The sequence below is a fragment of the Meriones unguiculatus genome, chromosome 17 (genome assembly GCF_030254825.1).
Source record: "Meriones unguiculatus strain TT.TT164.6M chromosome 17, Bangor_MerUng_6.1, whole genome shotgun sequence".
NCBI lineage: Eukaryota > Metazoa > Chordata > Mammalia > Rodentia > Muridae > Meriones > Meriones unguiculatus.
This window is the reverse complement of record NC_083364.1, coordinates 46,728,795-46,755,038: the sequence shown is the minus strand read 5'-3', so window position 1 is coordinate 46,755,038 and position 26,244 is coordinate 46,728,795. Positions and strand designations below refer to the sequence as shown.

General features: G+C 41.0%; 1 protein-coding gene across 1 annotated transcript in view; it reads right to left on the bottom strand.

The window, feature by feature from the left end:
* Drd3 (dopamine receptor D3) overlaps positions 1-26,244 on the bottom strand; it is a 62,886-nt gene that overhangs the window by 23,632 nt on the left and 13,010 nt on the right. Inside the window, exon 3 of the mRNA XM_021652385.2 lies at positions 9,973-10,085. Coding sequence (XP_021508060.2) covers positions 9,973-10,085 — 113 coding nt within the window. The remainder of the gene's footprint in view (positions 1-9,972; positions 10,086-26,244) is intronic.

The window sequence follows — 26,244 nt, the reverse complement described above, 5'->3', positions numbered from 1 at the left end:
TAACTCCAAGGCTCCTGTAATTCCCTGCTTGCTGTTCTTCCCTTTAAAAACTCTGCCTCCTCGAGACTCAGGGCCTCACTCTCTAACCTGCTATGTCAGGGAAGATTGGTGGCCCAAGCTTAAGTTTGAATAAAGATCCTCGTGTGATTTGCAACGGACTTGACTCCTAGTGGTCTTTTGGAGTCTCTCGAATTGGGCATAACAAGGGTAGAGGGGAAGATCAGGAACTGGGAAAGGAGGGAGGAGAGAACTATCTGCTCTTCTTCATTTGTCGGTAGTAGTAGATGATTCGGTTCCGTGCTGCAGCCTGTGGTAACCTGAGAAGTTCTCTCAGAGACCTCCTCAAGGAGCAGCCCAGGCACTGGACTTTGCTGCAGAAAAGATTTCAGGCTGAGTCAGTCTGAAGCACAGTAGAGGTTTATCAGGAAATAAATAAATAAACAAAAGTAGTGACAGATTTAAGTCCAGACATTAGGAGAAAAAGAGATTTAGGAAAAGAGCAATGTATACCTAAGACATGGGAGTGGACTTCTCAAGAATGTGGACTTCACACTTAAATGTCTTTATATTATTTTGGTGGCTTCTGAAGTTACGTTGTTTAAAGGTTTTAAAAGCACCCCACCCCTTTTTGGTAAATGAGGTCATAGAACGGAATCTGGGCTACACTAGCGAGGCATGCAGGCTGATAAGATAAAGCTGTAGATGTGGGTAACATTCATCATCCAGGCTAACCTCAAACTTATGATCCATCTGCCTCTGCCTCCTCAGCATATCCTATTAGTATGCATCACCACAGCTAGCAACATAGGTGAGACATGGAATAATGGGGGAGGGAGGTTTCCATAGGGAGGGAGGAAAAGAAGGTGGGGCTGAAGAGGTGTGTGAAGAGGGATTACCAACACTAAGAATGTTTGAAAAGTATGATGGCTATTCTTGCTTGTCAGCTTGGCTATGTCTGGAATGAACTAGAATTGAAAAATGGAGGGCATACCTGTGAAGGATTTTTGCTTAATTTCAAGTAGGAAGATCAACTTCTAATCTGTATCTTGAATCAAGATGATACACCTTTAATTGGCTACACTTTCTGCTGGAATCTTATGTATGGAAGAAGGAAGCTTTTGTTCTTTGCCTGTTAGCTCTCACTTTGCTGTCAAGTCCATTTTCTGGAATTAGAGCCTATTTCTTTGGAATTCCAGTGTCTATTGAAGATACTCTAAAGAACCCTGACTAATAAAAAAAGCCAGATGGAAACCTACAATTTTCTAAGCTTCATATACATACACATGTATATGTATATTTACATATATCTCACTATATATCTATATATATCTATATATAAAGGTTTAATTGAAGTTACCCTTCATAAAGGATAATTTTTATCTTAGAAGCTGTAGGTGTGGAATATCTCCTTTGAGTTGCCGGTTAAGAGTATCCTAGGGACTCCCCAAAAATATAGGCTATTGCTCTTTCTCTTGGTTGGCCACCAAAACTTGATGGTAAGACCCTACTGCTGAAGATGCTATACAGTTGGTACTGACCAGGAAACTTTCTTTCTATTGGCTACAGGAATATTTCAGAATACAGAAAGATACTATGTTGGCTGCTGGGGGTAGAGGTGGGGAGTTGTCAACATTCTTACCTAGCTGTGAATCTTGTGAAGTACAGTAATGACTGGTATGGCAAGATATGTTCATGGATGCAATAGTGGTATATATGTTATGGGAGTAACCAAAGCTTTCTAATTAGATTTAAGGTCTGCTCCTTAAGGAGGAAATGAATGCCTGGTACTGTAAATCTGATCAATGGATAGGGAGCTCACAGTAACCCTACCAGTAACCCTACTACTATTATTCTGTTAAATAGACATAGTATCAAACTTTCCTCTAAATTCATACCTTTGTAATCATAGATTAGTGGAGTCTTACATCTCAGCAGAGAAGTTTCTTTGTGCAGTGAATACAGTTAACTTAGAAACAGGGCAGAGAATAAGTCAGTACAGCTGTATTCTCTCAACACCAAGGGGCAGGTACCATTACAGAAGAAAGGTATCATTACAGCAGAAAGATGATAAGATCCAGAGGTCAGAGAGGACTGGAATGAAACAGTGTCTTTTGGACATGAAGACTATTATACTCATGAACTCACAGCAGTTGTGCTATTAGCACAAGACCTGCACAAGATCAAGCCCAGTCACATTCTACCACGGAAGGGAGGGGCTCATGAGCCCCCATCCCTAACTGAAAAGCTATTGACTTGATGGCTTTTGGGGAGGGAGAGTTAGTTTTCTTAAAGGATCTAGCCTTTGGTAGGTTGACCACATTCCATTGGATGGCCCTACACCAATTAGTATATGTGTGGCACAAACTGGCTTCATGGGTTAATTCAAAGAAAAAAAAAAAAGAAAAGAAAAGAAAAGAAAAGAAAAGAAAAAAAAAAGAAAAGAAAAGAAAAAAGAAAAAAGAAGGACATGAAGTTAGAAAGGGGTGAGAGATTAGGGAATGGATCTGGGAGGAGGTAGGTGGAAGAGTAGGAATGAGTATGATTAAAATATATTGCAAGGAATTCTGAGAGAATTAATAAAAATATTATGTTAAAATATTCATTGTTCAGCTCCAATGGTTTAAGGATCATTTAGGAGACACACCCTTGGGCATGTCTGTGCAGGTGTTTCCAGAGAGGTTTAACTGAAGAGGGAAGACTTACCTTGAACGTGGGTGTACTATCCCCATGAGCTGGGCTACTGGACTGAGTGAAAAGGGGTAACAAGAGGAAATCAGCTGAGGACCAGCATTTATCTTTTTTTACTTCCCAATTAATTGTCTGAGCATGTGACTAGCTATCTCATGTACCTTCTCTGATGTGATAGACCGTACCCTCAGATTGTGAACCAAACAAACCCTTCCTTAAGTTGTTCTTGTTGAATACTTTGCCATAGCAACAAGGGAAGTAACTAATATAACAGGTTAGAAGGGTCAAAGGGGTTCTTATAATTATAAGTTACAAGGGAGTTAGGAAATCCACCCTGACTGCAAACAGATTTATGATCTTGTTTATAGATTCTCAGTAATTTACAAATTTACATCCGGGAGGGAATAAGGTTAATTTCAAAGGTCTTATATACTTTGGTTTTAAGCATAGTCTATTATTACTTTAGCATTATTTGAAATAACACTATAAAAAGAAATAGTAGCCGGGTGCAGTGGCACATGCCTGTAATCCCAGCACTCTGGGAGGCAGAGGCAGGTGGAACTTTGTGAATTCAAGGCCAGCTTGGTCTATAAACTGAGTCCAGGACATCAGAGGCTATACAGAGAAATCCTGACTCAAAAAACCAAAACAAATAAACAACGAAAAAGACCTATAATCTCTATGTAGGTATACTGGCTAGTTTTTGTCAACTTGACACAAACTTAGACAAATCTGAGAAGAGGGGATCTTAATTTGGAAAATACTTCCATGAGATTGGCCTGTAGGGAAATCTGTGGGGTTAGTGCCTTGCACAGTGATTGATGTGAGAGGATCCAGCTCATTGTGGGTGGTGCCACATTGGGCTGGTGAACCTGGGTGCTGGAAGAAAGCAGGTTGGGAAGGCTGGTGAGGTGGTTTAGTGGTTAAAAACGTACACCGCTTTTCTAGAGGACCTGGGCTTGATTCCTAGCACCAACATAGCAGTTCACAACTGTCTATAACTCCAGTTCTGAAAGATCTGAGTTCCCTTTTCTGGCTTTCAAGGGCATAGCACATACACAGCACACATACAAACATGCTGGCAAAACATCCATATGTTAAAAATAAACAAAAAACATAAAAATCTGCTTTTAAAAAAAAAGGCAATAATAAGGCATACTTGCTATTTGTATAAAAAGCTAACCATACTATAAAACTCCTATCACTTTATTTTTTACCAGACTAATGGAAAAAGAATTCACATTTTACATAATTAATCCAGACAAAATATACAATTTAATATTTTTGGTATGTTTACAGATATACATATCAATATGCATATTCTGTATTTTAACACACTTTTAATAGTATTATTTCTAGTGCTTGTGGACACATTCTTTACTTCTATTTACTACTATTATTCTGTTAAATAGACATAGTATCAAACTTTCCTCTAAATTCATACCTTTGTAATCATAGATTAGTGGAGTCTTACATCTCAGCAGAGAACTTTCCTTTACTTTTCCTTCCCAGTTAAATGCCTTACCAAGAGAAGTAAGTAAGAAAACATCTGGTGTGGTGGTTTGGTTTCAGTGTTACCATAGGAAAGGGTCATTTTAACTCTTGGGATATTGTTCTAGGTTCTTATTTCAGCATATGGAAGGAAATTTGGGGCTGTTGCTGTATTGGCCACTGTACTGGGCCATGTGATAAAAGGAAGGCTGGACCTCACATAGTGACAAGAAGGTAGCATGAGGACTCAGAGTATCTGAAGTAAATGGTAGGGATCTAGAATAGCCTTATGGGAATTGAGGCAGCTGCGAAGGACATTGGAGCATAAGAAGGATGCAAGTGAGAGACCAAAGAATTTTGGGGATTGGTTTAAAGTTTAAAGCACAAGCCTGAACGACCAGGTGGAGACATGTCTAGCCACCTATGGATGAAGAACCAGCTTTATGCATTCTTTCTCTGCCCACTAGAGATACAGTTGCTAGGAAACCAGTCCAGATGTCCAGGCCAGAACTGTTTGTGGTCTTGGCACCTAAAGTAAACCCATCATTCCAAAAGTCAATTTCCCTTTACCCAATCATGTATTGCCAAGGCAAATAATTCCCTGTTTGCATTTTTTTCCCCTTTAAAAACCTTGTTCCCCTAGACCACAGGGCACATTCCTCTCCTGCTTCCACAGGAAGTTTACAACCTGGGCTTGAGCACGTATGCAATAAACCCTCATGTATTTGCAGTGGAGTCGATTCCTGGTTGACTTTGGGAGGTCTCATGAACTGGGCATAACAGTAAGTAAACACATAAAAAGAAGAGATTAAAAAGATGTCCATGCTGGGTGCTGGAGAGGTGGCTCAGGTTGAGAGTATTGTCTGCTCTTCCAGAGGTCTTGAGTTCAATTCCCAGCAACCACATGGTGGCTCATAACAATCTGTAATGAAATCTGGTGCCCTCTTCTGGCCTGCAGGCATACATGCAGGCAGAACACCATATACATAATAAAAAAGGTGACCATACTGTGTGAAGGCAGAAACAAAACAGAGTGCACATGAAGAAGATGCTTGGGAACCTATGATTTTGTAATCAAAGCAAAAAAACAAAACAAAAAAAAACTCAATAGGTGATAGAATAATAAAAATGGTATGAAAGAACAGGAGCAGGAGAATACTGGGAATTAGGGGTTTAAGCAGGGATGGGGTGAGAAGTGGGGGTTTGAGAAAAGAGAGGTAGAGGGCAGAGTAACCAAAAATTTTAGAGGAGCTCGAACAGAAGTAACTCACACTAATGAATAATCCTCCCAGAAGACGTGGGAAGAACTCATTACTAGGCTACCTCCTTATAAATTAGGTGAGAAAGGCCCTAGCGGACCCCCCACCGCCCAAACAACACTGACTTTTGCCATTGCTTAGTTGCCTGCCATAGCTACATAGTAAGACCCTATTGCTAAGATACCACATACTTTGGTTGCAGGATACAGAGAAATAAATTTTGAACTGATCAGGAAACCCTCCCTGCTGGCTAGCTTTCACAGTGCTGGAAGGTGCTGTGTAGGCTGCTGGAGAAAAAGAGACATCAATGGCCTTATCCAGTGACAAACCTTGAGTACTACAACAATGACACGCCAGAAAGATGAGCCCACTGGTGCAATGGTGCTTATGGGGAAACCAACTCCTCGTTCACAGGAGGACATTGATGCCTGGTACTAGAAATATGGTCAAAATTCAAGACTGTAGTCGTAGGCCCCAGGGGAGGACTTGTTAATGTTGTTTCTCTCTCTCTCTCTTAGCTCTGGCTGTACTAGAATTCACTATTAGCCAGGTTGGCCTCAAACTCGAAGAGATCTGGCTGCCTTCAGACTGCTGGGATTAAAGACGTGTGCTACCATACCTGGCTTAATGCTGCTTTTCTAAGTGATTGTGCTGTCAAACTACCTTCTAAGGATGTACGCTTATATCCGTAGATTCATGCTGCAGCTTCTAACGCTGGTCAGAGAAGCTTTTGTCGCAGTAGATGGTGACTAATGCAGAGACAGATTGCTGTGTAAAGGGCTGAGGAAGGACTGTGAGTGCTCAGCTGTAGGTGGGGCATCTATATCCAGCCCCCTTCCCTACCCCAAGGCTCAGAGAACATGGGAGGAGAGAAAGAAGAATGAATGTAAGAGCTGGAGGACTGGAGGGGTGCTGGGACATGCTTTTCTCTGGACCTGACATGGCTGTTGTGCACGGGAATTCACCGCAGTATTAGTCCACACTTCGGCATGCAGGGACAAGGGCCTTCTGAGGCTCCATTCTTATTGGCAGTTGAAGAAGGGAAAGTAATTTTTCTTTAGGAACAGGAAGTCATCTGTGCCACCGTGGATGACTTCATGCCCGAGAGCATATGGGTAGTGTTGACTGGACTCAGTGGGTTAAAATAATTATAAAAGAGATGTCGTAAAATTGGGAGAGAAATGTGATAGGCATGTCCTGGGTGAAACTGGAGGTACGGAGTGAGAGGTAGATAAGACCAAGATGTGTTGTAGACATGTGTGAAAATTTCTGAGAATAAACAAAAAATACTTAAGAAAAAAGAAATCAGGGGCTGCAGACTTAGTGGTTAAGAATGCTGGATGTTCTTCCAGAGAACCAGGGTTCAATTCCCAGCACCCACATGGTAGCTCACAGCCATCTGTCATCCCAGTGTCAGGGGGGATTTAATGTCCTCTTCTGGCCTCCCGGGGCACCACACGATACGGTACACAGACAAAGCCACATTCACATAAAATTAGATTCAAAAATAAAAACAAAGAAAGAAAAAACGTGGATGCAGATCTTCAGAGTGAGTGTGGCCATGTTGAATCCTCGCACAGCCCGGGAGGACAAGGAGATGTTTTGAGTTGGGCTATACTCCTGGGGTCAGTTTTTCAGAGGATCTGAAGGGCCAGGTAGAGAGTTGTGAAAGATCAGTGAGAGGTCCCCTCAACCTCAAGTAAGCAAGGGCAACAAGAGAGAAAGAACGGAAGCAAATTTGGAAAAAAAAAAGAAATCACAAAAATAGAGTTGGTAAGTGTATGTTAGTTGAGGGTGGTAGGTAGAAGAGATACAGGTCAAAAAAAATCCAAGATTTAGTAATAGAGAGGGCACCAGTGAGAGAGTCTTGCTGTTTAGAATTCAGAGAAGAAAGAGGAGCACAGCTGGATATCTGTTGAGGTTCACAACTAAACTTAGAGCAATTCAGCTGGAGTCACATAGAGGGCAGAGTAACCAAAAATTTTAAAGGTCACATAGACGTGAACTCAGATCCTGCTGAGGCCTCATCCTAGCTGTAGGACTCTAACAGCTTACCTAGGTCTGAGGACCTAGGTACTAATAGCAACTTGGAGTTGTCAGGATGAAATGAGTTAATGTGTATCAAAGCTTAGTTTAACGTGGTGAGTTCCCGGTAAATGGCCTATCTTCTTTGGAGGTCACTTCTTGGAGGTATGGAGTAGAGGGATATCATTATTTGGGGAAGAGAGAGAGAGAGAGAGAGAGAGAGAGAGAGAGAGAGAGAGAGAGAATAGGTTGGAGGAAAGGAAGTCTTTCTTGACTCACAGAAGAAAATTGGAGGCTCTTGACAGATACCTGAGGTCATGAGCCCTAAGGCAACTCTGTCTTCCTCAGTGGCTTTTGGTGTTAGGAACGTGAAGGTCCTTGAACCTACAGATCACTGGGGAAACCAGGAATGTTAAGTGTGCATGATTGTCTTTTAAATGAAAAAGATGTAAAACTTGTTCTTTAACCCGGAAAGCTAGGAATTGGAGGTGATTGATAGCCTAGTAATCTGTGGTATCTGTTAGGCCAGGCCATATCAAGCTTCCGCAACTAGTACCAGATATGGCTAGCAATCTAAATGGCCCTTACATTACCTGTAAAGTCAGGGGCTCCCCCAAGCTCCCACAACCAGGACCAGAGGTGGCTAATAGCCCAAAGGACCTCTGGGCTATCTGTATGACCTAAACCATGGCAAATCCTTCCCTGGGCCCTTAATCCAGTACAAGTAGCCTATCTCCAGAACCCATCTTCCTGGAAGAAACGACATATGTCCTGAGTTGAGTTTCGATGTAATTATGCTTCTTTGTTTGCTGGGGATTCTGTTACACCAGGAAACTTTTTTTTTTTTTCCAAATTATATTGTGTTTAAATATGCTGGAAATAAACCACCTGGTGTCAGACTCTCTAAGTTTGATCTTATTTGGTGAAGTCAAACTGAACCAAGTTCTCATACTTACCATCTTGTGGTTTGTTTCCTTGACTGCTGTGACACACCTTAAGGACCCCCTCAGTTCAGGATATTTTGTGGCAAACCGAAAACTCAGGTGGGGAAGAGAGAGTGAGGTGAAGAGGACAAAAAGAGGACCGAGGAACAGAGGGGCCCAGTATAAGGGCTGTGAGTTCAGGATCTCTTTCAAGTCATGTGGCATGGATGGGACACAGAGAACAAAGCCAAAATTGCAGAAATCCACTCCAGCAACTCAGAAAAAAATTTAGATAATAGAATTTACTTTCCTCTCCTTAAAAAAAAAAAAGATTTACTGTAGTGTGTGTATGTTTGTGTGTCTGTGGAGGCCAGAAGGAGGCATCAGAGTCCTTGAAATGGCAGGAAGCCATCTTCCTAGTCCCTATTTGCTTTTAAAAAACTCTGTAAGGGACAAGTATAATCATATGGTTTCTAAGATTGCTTTCCTGCTTCATTCCTTCTTCCCTCCCTCCCCAGAAATGCACCAGTGCTTGCCTCTCTTACCCATTCCCTTTCTCTCTTTCCTCTTGCCAAAACCAACGAATCCAACCCACCAACCAGACTAAAGCAGGCTAAAAAGGTAATTTTAGAGAATAAACAGAGAGAAGCTAGCTGCTCGGTCGATAGAGGTTGACACAGGACAACACAGGACTCTGCAAACAGTGTAGTACAAGGTATTTTAGAACTGTCTGGGACAAACATGGCCACCAAGTGAGGTGACTTAGCTTTGCTTTGCTATGATGATGTCTCCATATCATTAACCCAACTCCTGTCATGCATCTGATGCCATAACGTTTCCCAAAGCCTATATAGGGAAAGAAAAGGAAAAGAAACAATTTGGGACAAAGCCTGTCTCCCAATTTTGACTCAATATTGCCCCTCTCTTTTGGAGTTTTCTACAAGATGTTATCTCAGAGCTCAGGCAGCATGACTCTCTTGAGAAGAATGCATTCTTTTACCTCCTATTATTGTGAATTAATTATACAATATAATGGGTACCACACTCTCTCTTGATTGTGTACTTTTGCCCTGAAATAAAACTTCCACCCTATTCCTTCCTTTGTCTCTTTTTAATTCTTTCTCTGAAGGTAACAAGAACCTGGAACCATTGGGTAGAGGTCTCAACCTGTTCTGTGACCCTTTCAGACCTCTTCAACCTTCACCAGCAACAAAAACAACTGTAGAATTTCCTACCAACCCATCAACCTCCTCTGTGTCTTTTTCTACTCTCTCTCTTCTCCTTCCAATTGAGGAATCACAAAAGCGCTGAAGAACAAAGGGAAAGCAACCCAGGATTCTGGGGGATGAGGGTGGGTTGGCTGGAAGAGAGGAAAGCCTAAGAAACCTTATAGGGCAATTATTTTCTGTCACAATATTTTTTTTCCTCACATGCAAAACTTATTTTAAAAGGAAAAAAAAATGAGGAAAGAAACTGTACCAATGACAAGTTCCCTTGGAAGTGACCCTGATATCTCAAGTGAGTATGTTCTGCACCCCGATAGGGCCACCTGTTTCCTAAGTGTGGATGGGGACTCCCAGCCCTACCTGTCTATGCTGATGGCACAGAGGTTCAGGATGCTGGCTGTACACATCATGACATCCAGGGTGACAAAAACATCACAGCAAATGCGGCTGAAATTCCAGACTCCACCTGTCACCTGGGCATTAGAGACGAGAAGGGTGTTAGTATTTCCCCCAGGGAAGGAACAATAACCCAATCAACCCTCTTGCCTTCCCTAAGCTGCTTATCGTAGATGCCAGCGCACCTTCCTGGCTCCCCGTGGTGGGTGCCATCAGTATTAGAGGGCTGACAGGCACAGAGGGCGCGCCAGGCTGCCTAGGATTGATTGCTAAGGAAGGGTCGGAATGGTAGAGTGTTAGTGCTGGGAGAAATCTTCCAGATTAATTAGTGCACGGATTCTCAGAGTGGTTCACAGTGGGACATTTGTTAAAAGCATAAATTTCTGAACACCCCATAGACCTAGTGACTCGGGGTCCCACGATTTGAGCTCATGACCATCCATCTTAAAATAAATACCCCCAGTTGTACTAAGTTTTGGCAATCAAACCTGAGGCTCAATCTCACGGGTGCTCCTTGTAGCTAAGTGCTATGATACATAGATACATCTTAGCTTATAGATGCTCGGCTGCTGGTAAAAGAGCTTGGGTAACTGCCCAATGTGTGCCGTGTGCCAAAACTGCCTCTCTGAAGCCCTCTGCCCAGTAGAGAGCTCACCATGTGCTCAGGAAATAAGCTAAGAACACATTTTACATAAAACATGACTCCAAGGCAAACATCTCTGTGACTTCAGGTTGTAAAGCTTGGAAACATCATAAAATAACATCTGTGAGAACAACAAGATTAATCAGCATGACTGCTTTTGACCCCCAACCCTTCGTTCCAACTTAAAAGAGGTGGGAGGAGACTGGGTCCAGAGGAGCAGAGGGAAGTAGGGTTGGCTCTCAGCTAGGTGAGGCTAGCTCTGACCTGCTTGCCTGTGCATGTGGGACCAACCTCAATAGCCTTCCGAGAGTAACACTGAAAACGCCAGGGATTCAGGCAAATCAATTTATAAGGAAGCATATTTCCATTTTATCTTTACATATTTACATAAGCTAGTTAAATAATCAAGACGTACAGTGCCACTTATAGGCTCTGAGGCTTGTGGGCTGCCATTCTGAGTGATCATGGCTCTTGGTGAGAGTTTGGGTCCCTGGCTGTAGATGTGTTTTTAATGTCTCTTCTGAGCAAGCTTGATTCCTATTAAGAGAAGGAAGGGAAACAAATAGGTCCAGCAGATGTTGGCCAGTGTGAGTAAAGGAGCTGCTGCCCTCTGTCTGGTCCTCATCTGATTCTTCCTGTGCCATGCCAGTAAAGAAAGACCTGGAGGGGTCCACCCTTCCTCTTCTGCAACTTCTCCCAGAGCATACTTCCCTCTTAGCTTCCCCTTGGTCTCTGTATTTGCTCATCTTCAGGCTATTTTGAGAAGCACTGACCAAAGATGTTTTGTTTAAAAAGCAACCCATGAAAAGTTAAAACAAGTGAAGTAATCGTATTTGTTCACTTGGTTCTGGATTTACTTTCTTTTAGTTAGAGCATTTGGCTCTATATAAATAAAGGCCTAACATAAATTTACAGGAATGCTGAGAACAAAATCTTCTGAGAAAGGGAGTTTATGGATTCTGATCTACAAAGTTATCACACAATGACTCAAGGGAGACAGAAGAGTGGAAGATGATTACATGAGACAGTTGCATGGTATGAAAGCTTCTCCCCCAGACTGAATGCGTGTGTTCTTAATTTCATTCAACATACGTCTGTCATGCAACTGGAGTTTTGAGTTGGGGAAAACTGATTTTTTTTTTTCTTTTCATATAACTGAGTGAGTATGTATCTCTGTCTGTTGTGGGAAACTTAAAGGAGAAAGAATAGTTAGGGCTGCAGTCAATCTGAGTGCTTTCTTGTCATTCATTCATTCATTCATTCATTCACCAAACAAGCACTTCTGAAGCTCTAACAGTCTACAGAAGGAGGGTATAGTATGTTTGTTAAGATGTTTTACAAAATGTACTACCAGAGTGTGTCCTTGGAGACTCGTGTGATAACTGGAGAAAGAAAGCATTATCATCATCATCACCATTATTATTATTATTATGTGTGTGTATGATTTATATGGACATGCATGCCATGGCATGGGTATAGAAGTCAGAAGAAGGCTTTGTGAGGTCATTTCTCTGTTTTTATTTTTTATGGGGGATCCAGCGATTGCACTCAGGGTGCTAGGCTGATGAAGCAAACACCTCTATCTGATGAGCCTTCTCACCACGCCTGTAGAAGGCATTCTTGAACACACTAAGGTCAGTATGGTTAAAACAAACCAACATTTACTGAAATTTCTCCTACTTGTATCATCTACCCATATCACCTATTCCATGAATTTCTACAACTTTAAAACTTTGAAAACTAGATTTTTGTTATTGTTGTTTTTACTATATGTACTATTACAGCTTTTTTGAGGCATGCGCAATTTGATAGGAGATTAAATGACTGTTACTTAACCAACTCAATAATGGCAGAGACATTTACTTGTTCACTGGTGCTCTGGGGCTCCTAGAGCAGGGGTTACGCGTGCAAATACTGCCATCAAGACTGAGCAGTCTTTGACATACTAAAAGCCACTTATTGAATGCTTCCTAAGTGCCTGGTGTCCTGCGAAGCACTTTGCAAACATGGCCTCTTAGTGCTGATTATAATCCCCTGAGAAGAGATTGGGAAGCCGAAGGTATCTGAAGAAGCCTCATCTATCTTAAAGATCCCACAAGCTCTCTGGCCTCTACTCTGTTGCCTGGCTTTGGTGGAATAGAAGATTGTGCTTATTGAGGAATGGGATATCACAGGTGGAGGGTTATCTAGGCTTAGTTCCTGTAGAAAAAAAATACTTTGTTCATTTAAAAAAATTATTTATTTTATGTGTCTAAGTATTTGCCTGCATTTATGTATGTGCACTACATGTGTGTAATGCCCATGGAGGCCAGAAGAGGGCATTAGATCCTCTGGAGCTATAGTGAGCCACTGTGTGGGTGCTGGGAACTGAACTTGGGTCCTTTGGAAGAGCAGCCAGTGCTTTTAACTGCTGAGCCACCTCTTTCTCTACACATACACCTTCCCTTTTACTTTAATCTTTGTCTCTGACCTAAAGTTCTCAAGGTTTATTAGATAAACCTCTTGGAATGAATTGCTGAAGTTAGCAGACTTCCGGCATGCGCTAATCCTAGAGCTAAAAATGCTAAGACTCAATATGATCTTCCTCCTCCCTAGCTCTCCTAGGTTGTGTCCCAACCACAGCAATTTCTCCAATGTATCTTTTTTTTTTTTTTACTTTCTCTCTTCTCTTTCTATAAAAGTTCATGTCACTCTTTCCACGACATCCATTGAATCCAAGTTCTGAAGACAAAGTCACTCATATTTGGCTCAGAATAAAGGACTTTTATTATTTTCTTTAAAGCAGAGTTGTTACTTTTGTATTGACAGGTCTATTAATAACTCTGTTACACAGGAAGCAATCATAGAGAGGTTAAGGCCGCTGTCTAAGGTCACATGGTTGGTGGAGGCAGACGGGGTATTGAATGTGGGTAGGCAGGGCTTTTATAGAGAACCACACAGGGAGAAGCAGCTTGTGGAAAGGAATGAAGTGAATGGAAGAGGAAGAGGAAAGTCAGGTGAGACTTTTGTCTGGGGAAAAGGCATCTTTCTGACTGCCTCTATCCCAGGATTGCAAAACAGCAATGCGTGTGGGGCTGTGTGAAAGGACACTATGCCTTCTTGAACCCTCAAGCTGTCACCCCGAACGAGACATCATTCTATCTCTGTTTCCCCGTTCCAGGACCTGCCATCAGAAATCCCATTCTCTCCTTGATCTTAGCTGAGTGCCAAGGAAAAAAAAAAACACGATTAGCTGATTGAAGTGATTTCCACTAAGATGCTGTCACTTAGCTTTCCTGAGAGCAGACGCATTAAAATGAGTCTGTATGCCAGGCGGTGGTGGCGCACACCTTTAACCCCAGCACTTGGGAGACAGAGGCAGGTGGATCTCTGAGTCTGAGGCCAGCATGGTCTACTAATTGAGTTCCAGGACACCCAGAACTACACAGAGAAACACTGTCTTAAAAAACAGCAACAACAAAAAACCATCCAAACGAAACGAGTCTGTAATTGGTGAGGTACACACACACACACACACACACACACACACTATATATATATATATATATATATATATATATATATATGAATGTTTATACTAAGGTCTCCCATATAATGTAAAATACCAGTAAAGGACAAAAATCAGAAGCTAAAAACATGATAAGTAATCAGCGCATGTCATTTCAGACCAACTCAGTCAGGGGACTGTGATACCCAGTTTGTAGATAATTGGGGACCTAGAGGGGTTCTTTGCTTAAGAACATACAGCTAGGGCCTGGAGAGATAGCTCAGCGGTTAGTTAAGAGCTGGCCACTCTTCCAGAGGTTTTGAGTTAGTTCCCAGCAACGACATGGTGGCTCACAACCATCTATAATGAGATCTGATGCTCTCTTCTGTCATGCAGGCAGAGTACTCATATACATACATAAATACATCTTAACAACAACAGCACAAGAACATACAACTATCAAAAAGCGCTAGACTTTCAGCTACTTTCTACCAACTGTGACGACTGCTGTTCTCGGAGACTCCCATCCTGGCCCAGCACTGCCAAGAAGCGCACAGTTCAACTCCACCAGCACTGGAGGAAGGAGGTCTGGCACTTGGCCACCCACTCACCGAGAAACTTACTATTTTATTGACTGCTTGCAGGCTTGATACGTGGCATGGGTGGGTCTGTTGAAATGAATTAACCCTGGTTTTGTTCCCAGCGTCTCTGACGATAGTGCCAGTGTGAGTAGGGAGGGCAGTGTGTGAGGAGGTGTGGAGGATCTGAGGACCTGTACCAGAGACCCTCAGAAAATAACTATCATCTCTGTACTATCATCTCTGTAGCATTCCCATAGAATGCTGACAGAGAGATAAATACAAAGCGTTGAGACTCGGAGAAGGCAAAGTAACTTGGAAATTAAAGCAGAATTTTAGAAAACCTGATTGATTTAAGGCTCTTTAGAGACTTTTTTTTCCACCTAAATTCTGATGAATAACTCACTTGAGAATTATAGGCAGCCAGGTGCTGTTGCTCTCTCTTGCTAATGAACAGAGCTAATTCCCTGTGGTGGGAGGAAGCAAGGCAGTGTCTTCAGGTCCCCGAAGTTGGCTATTGATTTCCAGCAGATAGGGCCCAAAGCAGCATTTCCCACACTTACTGATTGTAAGCAGCAGTCCCCAAATCACCCGAGGCTCTTGTCAAGCAAATGATTCAGCCCCACTCCAAATAATGAGTCCCTCAAGTGGTTCCCACAGCCTGGGAAGTTTGGAAGGATTGGTCTTTGGTGGTGGTGGCTGGGGGTGGGGGATGGATATTACCTTCAGAAACAAAACAGTTTCCAAAACAGGGCTCCATAAACGTCAGGTTTTGAGACAGGATTTCACCATGGAGCTCAGCCTGGCCCTCCTGCCTCACCTTCCCTAAGGGTGCTGAACAGCGTGTATTCATTTAATGTCAGTGGTGACAGGGCACAAGCCCAGGTCCTCAGGAACTCTAGACAAGCCCTGTACAACTGAGCCACACCCTCAGCTTCCCTCAAGTATTTCTTTTTGTTTGTTTGTTTGTTTTGAAACTGGGTCTCATTATTCTTTGTTCCTAGCCCAGATTATTATTATTATTATTATTTTATTCCAGCAAAATGTGCGTCTTCTAGGATAGGATGGTTTCAAACGTTATGCTACAGGGATCCAAACTATAACAAAAATTCCAAAGCCTCCCCCCCCCAACCGATAGATAAGACAGAGAGAAGGTCTGGGGCCCCCTCTTTGGCAGGGATTGCACCCCTCATTAACACAGGAGTTACGGAAAAGAGATACCATCCTTTAGTGCCTCAAGAAGGTTTTGGAGACCAAAGCTATGGGGATGGGGCTAAAGTGAGGTAAGTGAATGAGAAGTTCCAGAGACAAATGGAAGATTGGAAACACCTCCAACAGCATTCAACATATAACAAAACTGGACTTTTACAAAGCCCTACCATTCCTAACTGCCTAGGAGCTGGGGACTGTGTAAATGTGCTACAGAGGACAGAGACAGGATAGGACAGGGCCTTGAAGCCTTGGGCTTTTCCTGGTCCCTTGGTCCACTTCCATTCTGGGGTGTATTTTTCTTTTTCTTTGATCCTTCCTTCCTTCCTTCCTTCCTTCCTTCCTTCCTTCCTTCCTTCCTTCCTTCCTTCCTTTCTCTTTCTTTCTTTCTTTCTTTCTTTCTTTCTTTCTTTCTTTCTTTCTTCCTTTCTTTCTTTCTTTCTTTAATAAAAGGTCTCTATTTATGTCACTACCCATGTGTCCCTGTTTCACTTAGTATTTCAAGATGTCTATAACAACCACAATGTAATTTGAAAATATAAATATCTGTGATTTCTACTGGTGACAGGAGGACTTTTGCTAAGAGTTGATGTGGATGTCTGTAAGTGAAGGAAAATGCCCAACACCAGCTTAGTTAAAATAAATAATTTTATTTTCATTCATGTTGGTGGAATCCCCAGGTAGCAGCGCACACACCTCATAAAAATGTGCCAGATTGTCAATGCTGTGAGACAAGGGAGCCAATGTGACATTCAGTCACCCTTTTGCCAGGAAAGGACCCATTAGACCACATCACAGCTGAATGTATGTATCTTCTCAATTTTAGCTCGCCTTCTGAAAGGCTGCCGTAGACACGGTAGAGACAAGTTTGGTTCATTCTGCCTCTGGTTTGGTTAAACTGTAAATCAGTCCATTTTCCTTCAACAATTTCTGTTTTATTTTTAATTTCCTTTGGAACAGAGGGAACCTAAGGTGGGAGGTTGTGGACTAATATCTGCTAACAGTTTTGGGTTCAGTCATCAGGGAAGAAAACGAGTGTGGAGGACTTCCAGCTACTGGGAGCCCTTCTCCTCTTTCCCATTGGTACCAGCATTGGCTACCTATAAATGTATACTGATGAATTGATAATGGGGAGGGGCTTTGAATTTGACTAATACTCTGTTTGGTTTTGTGATTTGGGTAGTTCTTGGTAAATGTTTTCAGACCTGTCTCTGGTTTGTTTGGTGTTCTCCACGGTGTTTCTATTGTGGTGGTTTGTTTGTTTTTGTAGTGGGGATTGAGCCCAAGGCCTTGCATGTGTCAGGCTAACTGCTTTACACCAGTGGGCTACATCTTCTGACCTCTGTGGGATGTCAGTGGCATTGGGAATGGGCCGCAGCTCCATGCTGCTTCTGGCATCAGCTTCAGTGCTCTTCAGAGGCCTCTGCTAAGATCAAGCTGGAATTCTTGATGGAGCCACAGAAATGAAGGTCTGAAGCTACATCTCAAAGATTTGCCAAAGAGCTTAAATGAGATCGGAACTGGTTTCTTGAGGTGTATTAGATAGAATTAGGGCTCATTAGACAAAACCCCAGGGTCACAAGGTTTTTATGGGAAGTGAGGCCATTTTTGCTATAAGTAAAGTGTATGCTTTACTTGGGATTGGGTAACCTGTGTGGGGGCTTGTCCCTGGAGGAAACAGATTCGCCCTCTCTCAGCAGCCATGGATCAACTGTAGCTCTTTAACTAGGGGTGAAAACAGTGTCACATTTCCCCTGCCCGTTCTGGCACGTCAAATTGGTATTGTCAATCTTCTTAAGGCAACTATACTGTTGAGAGTTCATGGGTATATTTCTCATTCCATACCTAAGGGACAGTATCAACCAGCAGGTGTCCTGGGCCTCTGGCTGTTACATTCTTTCTGCCCCCTCTTCTGCAATTTCTCCCTGAGCCTGAAGTACTAGAGTTGCACTGCATATGTATCAGACAGGGTTGGGCACCTCACAGCCACTTTGACATACTCACCTGCCTAGCCTGGTTTGGAATGGGTCCATTTAGATTTAGGTTTCATCTTTATCTTTATGTTTGAGGCATGATAGCCTTTAGGGATGCTTCGTAGCACCAGTTGTAGATTAATAAGCTACACTGTCTGATGTGGCTCCGGTGGTCATTTGTTTATTATGGGGCTACTGTTGTTATGGGTTAAAAATTTGGTTGGTTATGCTTCCCGGGGCCTTGTCTGTTTGCATTTAAAAATGAGTACATTGGAGGGAGATTTCTATTGTATTTGGTAAAGGCATGGGGAGTACTGTCTATGATATCTTTAGGTGACGAGTCCTTTCCTGGCCTAAGAATACACACCAAGTTAACACTTTTGTTTAATGTTCTGAGCCATTGTTGCCGGCATAAGGTCTCACAAAAGATGGGGAAATGTAACTCACAAGGCCAGTACAGAATAAAGGCAGGTGATTTTCATTTGTATTAGTCCATCATCAGTACAGTTTGGATTTCACTGTTCATAGACTTCATAAGTCTATGCAATCTCATGCTAAAACTTAGATACTCTTGACTTCTTAAAACCTATTAAAATGGTATCTTTGGGCCTACTAAATACATTTCACAAAACATTAACATGCTTTGAATAAACCAAGAGACATCTGGTTGATGGGGACCTGAAGCTGAAAAGAGAAATGGACACAAGCCCCCATCCCTAACCCAGAAGCTATCTCCAATTGATAATTACTTGCAAATAAAAATTTAGTTTTCTCCAAAGGGGTCTCACTAGGGAAACAGAGTACTATTAAGGGTGGGCTGAATGCCCAGCTGTAGACGGCCAACAGAAAATGAACTCCAAGGCATCTTCAGAGGTCCCTTGTCTTACAATGTCATGTCAGGGATTTTTTAAAAAAATTATCTTACATTTTATTTTAATATTCTATTTTATTAAAGGTCCTTCAGGTCCTTTGAGCATATATTATGGCTTCCAGTTTAGTGCTTTAATGGGAGCCCCAAGTATGAAAATGTGTATCTCTACATCTATGTCTGTTTCTTGGGCCTTTTCTTGGATTCTTTCTTTTGTTTGTTTTGTCCTATTCTGACGTATTAATTTTTGTTTCATATTGTTATATTTTATTATTTTCCCTGTTTATTTTCTAATTAGAGACAGAAAGGGTGTGGATCTTGATGGTAAGGGAGGTGGGAAGGAACTCAGAGGAGTAGAGGGAGGGGAAACTTTAATCAGGATATATTATGTGAGAAAAAATCTATTTTCAATAAAAGGGAAAAAAGAGACATCTGGTCTTCTAAAGTAAGTTCTTTGGAGGGGCAGTAAAATATTTAAAGTACAGTTTGTGTTTATAAAAAATTGCATTCATTAACTCATAAGATGAAAGTTTTGTTAAGTTATGGGATTTTATATTGACTACAGAGATTTTGATAAGAATTTTCTTCCAAAAGAGAGTCTAAAAAAAAATTAAATTTTACATTTGTTTTTTTCCCCTGAGTAGTCAAGAGAAACAGAAGGCAGGAGAGCATAAAAGGTTTTGCATGTTAATAAAATGCATGGTTTTAAATACATTTGGGAATCAACATGTAAAATATCTAAATATAATTGCTTCATGATGTTGTCTTGATAAATAAAGGTGGCCAAGCCTGAGTACATTAAATGAGGTACATTAAAAAAAAAACCTTTTATTTCATTATTGCTTTGTGTAGAGGAATTCTAATCCAGCAACATGGCTGCTCTGGCAAGGGATCACATCCAAAGACTTGGGTCTGTGTGATCTGGCTAGACTAAGACATACCCTTAGCATACACCTTTAATCTCTCTGGCTGGAATTTAGTACATATTTTTAATCTCAAACCATGAAATCTAATTGAGGGACACATCAAAATGATGAACCATAGAAAGATTTGACAAAATGAGTCAGAGAGGGTATGCCCAACTCTCACAAGGACAAGAAAGAGAAGCTACTTAAGAGTTTCACAGAGAGAGAGAGAGCAGTATAATTCATGGAGATAGTACAGTAGAGTTTGAGTGTACAGGATAGTTTGGTGAAGTTCAGTTTGTGGAGTACAGAGGCAGTTTATCCAGGCATAGTAATTTAGTGAGAATCAGAGAGAAGCCTGTTTGAATCAGTCAGCTTGGAGAGGAGTTTTGAGCCAGAACAGCTGAGTTGAACCAGTCAGCCAGAGTTTACAAAGAACTAGGAAGGTTGAGCTTATTCAGCAGTAAGACTTGGAGGCTGAAAATATTCTAGGCCTAGGTTAGCAGATGAGGGTGAAAGATGAAGCCTTCAAGGTCCAGGCTTTCAGAAGATTGGATTTTATGGAGGCTAGAAGCTTCCAGGCCTAGGCCTAAGGATATTTAAATAGAAAAACTCTGGGCTTAGTCCAAGCCATGTATTTATAAAGTTTGGGTACAACTCTCATTTCATCCTCTCTACTGAGGAAATAAAAGCAATTACAGCTATGAGTTTCATGTTCTAAGAGGACTTTCATATGTAAAATTGTTAAATATAAGATTTTGTTAAAGCTGAAATATATGTAAAATCATGGATGTATATACTTCTCAACAGTCTTTCTGCTACACTTGTTTTGCATGATTGGTTTACCAAAAATGCAACTCCCTAGGAAGAATGACACTCACTTTCTGGACAAGCTTTTCTATTACTCTGAATGTGATAGGCAAAATCCTTATTTGTTCACCTCATACCAAACACAGAGGTAACTAACGCCTTGCATTTAAAGAGTGATAAAACTGTTAAGATATGATTTTGTTAAACGCTCACAAAAATTTCTAAACTGAGTTTTGCTGGGCAATCTTAAAACTTAAATTTAAGAGATGAGGTAAGAAAATTGAAGGACTAGCCCTATGTGTATACACATGTTTGCATGGTTTCTGGGCCTTTCTGCCCATGAAATATACATGTATTTAGTCAGTGTTTAGGTAGCCTGGGTTTTGCTGTTGGGATGATAAGCTGATAGTCAAAACTAGTTCAAACTAATCGATTATATAATGCATTTTGTTATAGATAATGTGAGATTTTAACACCCAATTTGATAGATAGGTACACCATAAGACTATTAAGATAAAGCCAGTATTGTTTACAAAAAGCAATATTAGATTTGGAGTTTCTATGTTCATTGCATGATAGGACTCAATTATTATGTTATATAGAACAAAATGTTATGATACATGTAATGCTACATGTATATATATATATATATATACAGCCATTGTGGTTGTTATCTCTAATGTAATACTATGCAAGTTAACCTCTAATAGTTGCAACATGATAGAAATATCATTAGAAAATTATTATTATCCTTTTAATGTTTTTTAGATATGTTTGCATATAAACACACATAGTTCTGTCTATGACAAAAATTCCCTTGTTTTTAAAGAGCATTCAGCAAAAATTTTGGGGACAAAAACATCATAGACTGTTTACACCCTAATTACATTGTGTCTTTTATGAATATACAATAGTTTATGCTACAAATTGCATCCATGGTATGTCTAGAATATGGATATGAATGTATACATATATTAACTAGATAGCCAATATTTAGAATACTATCAAGAAAACCACACACGAACTTCAGACATAAACTAACATTCTAAAGAACTTCATAATTAAGTGTTATTTAAGACAATATTAGATTTCTTACCCAAAATGTGTCATTTTGAGCTGAGGATGTAGCTCAGTGGTAGATTCCTTTCTAGGATTTAAGGGGGTTCACGGTTCAATCCTCAGCACTCCCACAAAGATCCAATTTTATTTAGTTTTTCTTTTCCTTATTCCAAGCCAAATATCTTAAAAAGTAAAACCATATGATTTAAAGGATGCAGATGGCACACACATGGTTTCTGATTTCTGAAATATCATCATCTAATACAAAGCTAAGAATTATATTAATACAGCCATCTAGATGAATTACACAAAGTTTTTCACAATTGCTAGAGGCTCTTCAAGAATATAAGAAACTATGTGTTACTATGTTAGCAATATCAGAATGATTCTTTTTTTTTTTTTTTTTTTTTTTGAAACAGGGTTTCTTTGTGTAGTCTTGGCTGTCTTGGACTTGCTTTGTAGACCAGGCTGGCCTGGAACTTACAGAGATCTGCCTGCCTCTGCCTCCTTGAGTGCTAGGATTACAGGAGTGCGGAATGGTTCTATAACTTTCTAGTCCTTTATATCTGAAACAACCAGATCTTCCTAGAATATCCTACATTTAGTAATTTTACAAAAGGAATGTTGAAAAATACAGATTTGATGTTTTGTGTTTCCTGCTGTTCTTTGGGTCAGATTTTTAACAGAATCAGGGTTCATGTAAGTTTCGCTTTGGGTTGAGATCTTTTACAATTCTGGCTCAATACAGCCGACGTGTATGTGAGATGCACTTGTGCACCAGATAATAAGTCTATTTGTACCCATTGATACTATTTTCAAAAACGTGTAAGATGCCTGAAAAAATTAAATATTCTACTTTGCTTCAAAAGCAAGAACTCCTGTATAAATATGTCTATGACCCTTTTATGTCTATGAGCCTCCACGATCCAGTTTTCCTAGGATGTAAAGCCCCAAAATTATTAAGCTGATGTCATCAGAGTTGAAAATGTCAGTAATGGTACCTTTTATGGGACCTATGCATGTTCCTAGCTAGTCACACTGTTGAGGTACACTAGGGGGGAGGACTGAGATCAGAAGGACTATGACTTAACATATGAAAGGCATCAGTTGGCAGAGAGGAAGACTGGAAACCAACCCTAAAACTAACTTGTAACAGATAGAACCTATGAGAAAAAGCTTTTGCTATACAAATGTTCAAAAGGCCCTCAATATATAAAACTCCCAGTCTTTGAGATAGTCTTTCATCCAGCCTTGCACTGAGTTTTGAACTTTCCTAGCTCTGGTCAGCTTCCTTCCCTGAAAGTGGACTCTTTCTTTATAAACCATCCCTGCTCCTACAACTATCCTTATCATCCTATCTGATTCCTTGTTCTTGAATACGAGAATCTGGAAATCCCAATGGCTGCCCACCAAAGCCTGATTGATACTCAGTGATGTCATTATGGCCCTCTTTTGGAGCACGTGTAACATGTAATATGTGTTCAAGTGCTTTACATTCCAACCTTCGCCTCTCCCACAGACTGAAAGATTAAATGCAGGCCATTTAAGGTGAACAGACACATTGTATACACACACATAGGTATTTATACATATATATATATATCCGATTACATATAATATGTGACATACATTATAGATATAATTACATTTATAATAGGTATATGGAATTATGTAAATCATTAGGCTTTGTTCTGTTTTCTTTTGTAATTCCCTTTGAAAGTGGTTTGCTGATATTTCCCTACAAAAGGGGAGTCAAAAGTCCACTTCATTATTATTATTATTGATTTTTTTTTTAAGGACAGGATTTCTCCGTGTAGCCCTGACCGTCCTGGCTGAACTCAGAGATATGCCTGCCTCTGCTTTTCAAGCGCTGGGATTAAAGGCACGTACTGCCACACTTGGCAAAAAGCTCACTTCTTTCATTACAAAGTTAGTGTGTTGGACAGGTACTCCAGGGGGACAAACTTAAAGAAAAGAAAAGAATGATGAAATGCTACCACCCCACAGTCTGTCCAAGGGCAGGCTTACGTGGACTTGCACACAACTCTGCTAAGTCCCAATGAGCACTATTCTTTTCACTCATGACTCAGTACTTTCAAATTTTAAGAATATACTCTGTCTATAACGTTGGAGCATCAGTTTCAGCCTTATGGCCCAATATGTCTGACGGACATAATTGTGAAGCAAGAAATATAAAGGGCTTTCTTACCCTGTCATGGCACAGCTTGGCAGTCAACTCAGTCTGTGCCCAAGTCTTATCTATACTGGACAGCATATTGTCTGTAGAGAGAGCTGGGGCATTTTTGCCCAGTGGCTGGCTTGCTATTAAAGAAGCTATTTCCAAAAGGAGATTTTATGATGCTCGTCATCCTTGTGGAGGTAGACTAAGGGTGTTACTAGGAGCTGACATGTCTCAAGTCAAAAAATGGGTGACTGACCAGGCAGTAAACAATCTCTGTCATCTCTTAGCTTTGGAAGCTGCTTACCTTCGCTTCCTACTTAAGTAATAATTTTATTCCTTCTCAAGTCTCTGATGGGATTGAAGACTACATAGTTACAGTTTCATAGTTAGGCTTAAGTTGATAGGATTTAAGAAAACGTTTCAAGGTCTAGAAAGATGCTTTTTTTAAGTTAATAAAAACAAGATACGAAAGAGTACAAGAATGACCTAGGTACAGAACTTTAGACTCACCTAGATAGGGTGGATAGTATTTTCTTCAAGGTTGCAAAACACAAATGTGCTAAACATTTTGAGTATAACTTTTACATATGGCTTTCCTGATTGTTTCATAACTGTTTTTGTTGTATGTAGCTTATTATCAATAAATAAAGTTCATATGCATTTGGGAAAAAAGAATATACTCTTAAGTAATCTTGATCTGAAAGCCCTTCTTTCTTGAGCTCTCAGTGGCTTGAATTGTCCAGTAAAAGGGCCTTTGACACTGGATCCTGTCTACTACACCTTCTCTGATGTAGATTCATATCTGACCAGACAGAAAATGAATCTCATCCTGGTGAGGGATCTCTAAGAAGTGCTGTTTTCCCAATTTGTGCAGAACCAGGAAGAAATTGTCAGGATCAAAATGCTACAAGACCAGAGGCAAAAACTGCCTGGGCAATAAAGAGACCAACAAAGACTGAAACTATGCATGCTAGCTTTTCCCAGAGAACTAGAGGTGATCAAGGGCTATATGGAGGTTACCTGACAACCAGCTGGACCTCTACAAGCATTGCGCTCATTATAGTTCTTTCAAGCACAGGAATATTTTAGAAATTACTTTGGATATCTGTATAAGCCAATAACAAATAACATAACATGTCAACCCCTTGAAGAACGAGGAATGGACAGAAAAAGAGTTGGGGGAGAGGGCTGTAAAAAACATACCAGCATCAAAATATAACAGATCCTCACACTGAGAATGGAGGTAGCCTGCTGAGACAGGAGACAAGACAAGCAGCCTGGCACTCAGTGCCTGTTCTGTCAGGATAGGACCAATTAACCTGTCTCACAGCTAAATCTGCATGTGGTGCCCCCCCTCCCCAGTGGCTAAGCCACTGAAGGAAATGTCTTACCCCTTGCAATCATTAACTGCATATGATTCCTCAGAGGGGTGGGTCATTTTTTTGTGCTTGTCTACACTTCTTATTCCTTGAATCTTTTCTCCTGTCCGAACTGAGACCCAAATCCTCTGAGTTTAATACAGGTGCTCCTCCAGCAATGAAAGGGCTAATTCTCAAAAAACCTAACGGAAAGTCTTATAAGTTGAAAATACCCTTAGCACACTGAGCCTGTCCCTAGCAGAGCACAGCAGCACGTGGCCAGTACAGTATTGATTTCTTCTAGGTGACATGAGACTGAATGGGAGCTGTGATCCCTGATGCTTCTCGGCACACTTGGGATATTGTGCCATGTACAGCTAGGCCTGGGAGAAGGCCTGAATTCAAAATTTGAAGTGTGGTTTCTATTGAATCTGTATCACTTTCAATACCATCATAAAGATGAAAAAAAATTGTAAGCCGGACCACTCGTAGTGGGAACTGTATTTCAAATAGTCTCCTGCATTCTTTTTCCCCCCTCTCCATCCTTATGTAACTGCACTGAGTATCACGGAAAGTGCTCAGCCAAGTGGAACCAAGGAGGATGTTTGTGCCTGAAGAGAGAGCTCCAGGCTGCAGCCCCATAAAGCAGGAAATTAGAAACTGAAGAGCTAATCTGAGATAGAACTCCACAGAAAAGATTGGTCCCAGAAAACGATGCAAACTGAATTAAAGAAAGAGCCACGCTAGGACACCTCTGACATACGATTTGTAAGGCCGCCTGTATTCTTTTTTGTCCTGACTAGCTCTACAAAGACAGCAGACAGAGAACACTGAGGTAGTTCCGTGCCTGGCCATTGTGTTTCTTGTTATGCATCTCCTGAGAGCAGGCTCCCGTGTGTCTTTGTGAGGAAGGTGACATGGCCTCACTTTGGTAGCACCTTCTCAGCCATCCCTGCAGTCTACTGGGAACCCAGGAGAACCCCGAGCTACCAATGTGTTCCTTGGAAGAGATACGGTTTTAAACTATGGTAACCCAGTTTTGACTGGTGATCAGTTCAGAGAAAGTCCTGTGATGTGAGCCATCCAATCGAGAACCTCTTGCCCCTTCCAGAATTTCTCTCTTGTGTAGATGGAATGGTGTGCCTATGTGAGGCTTACAGCTTA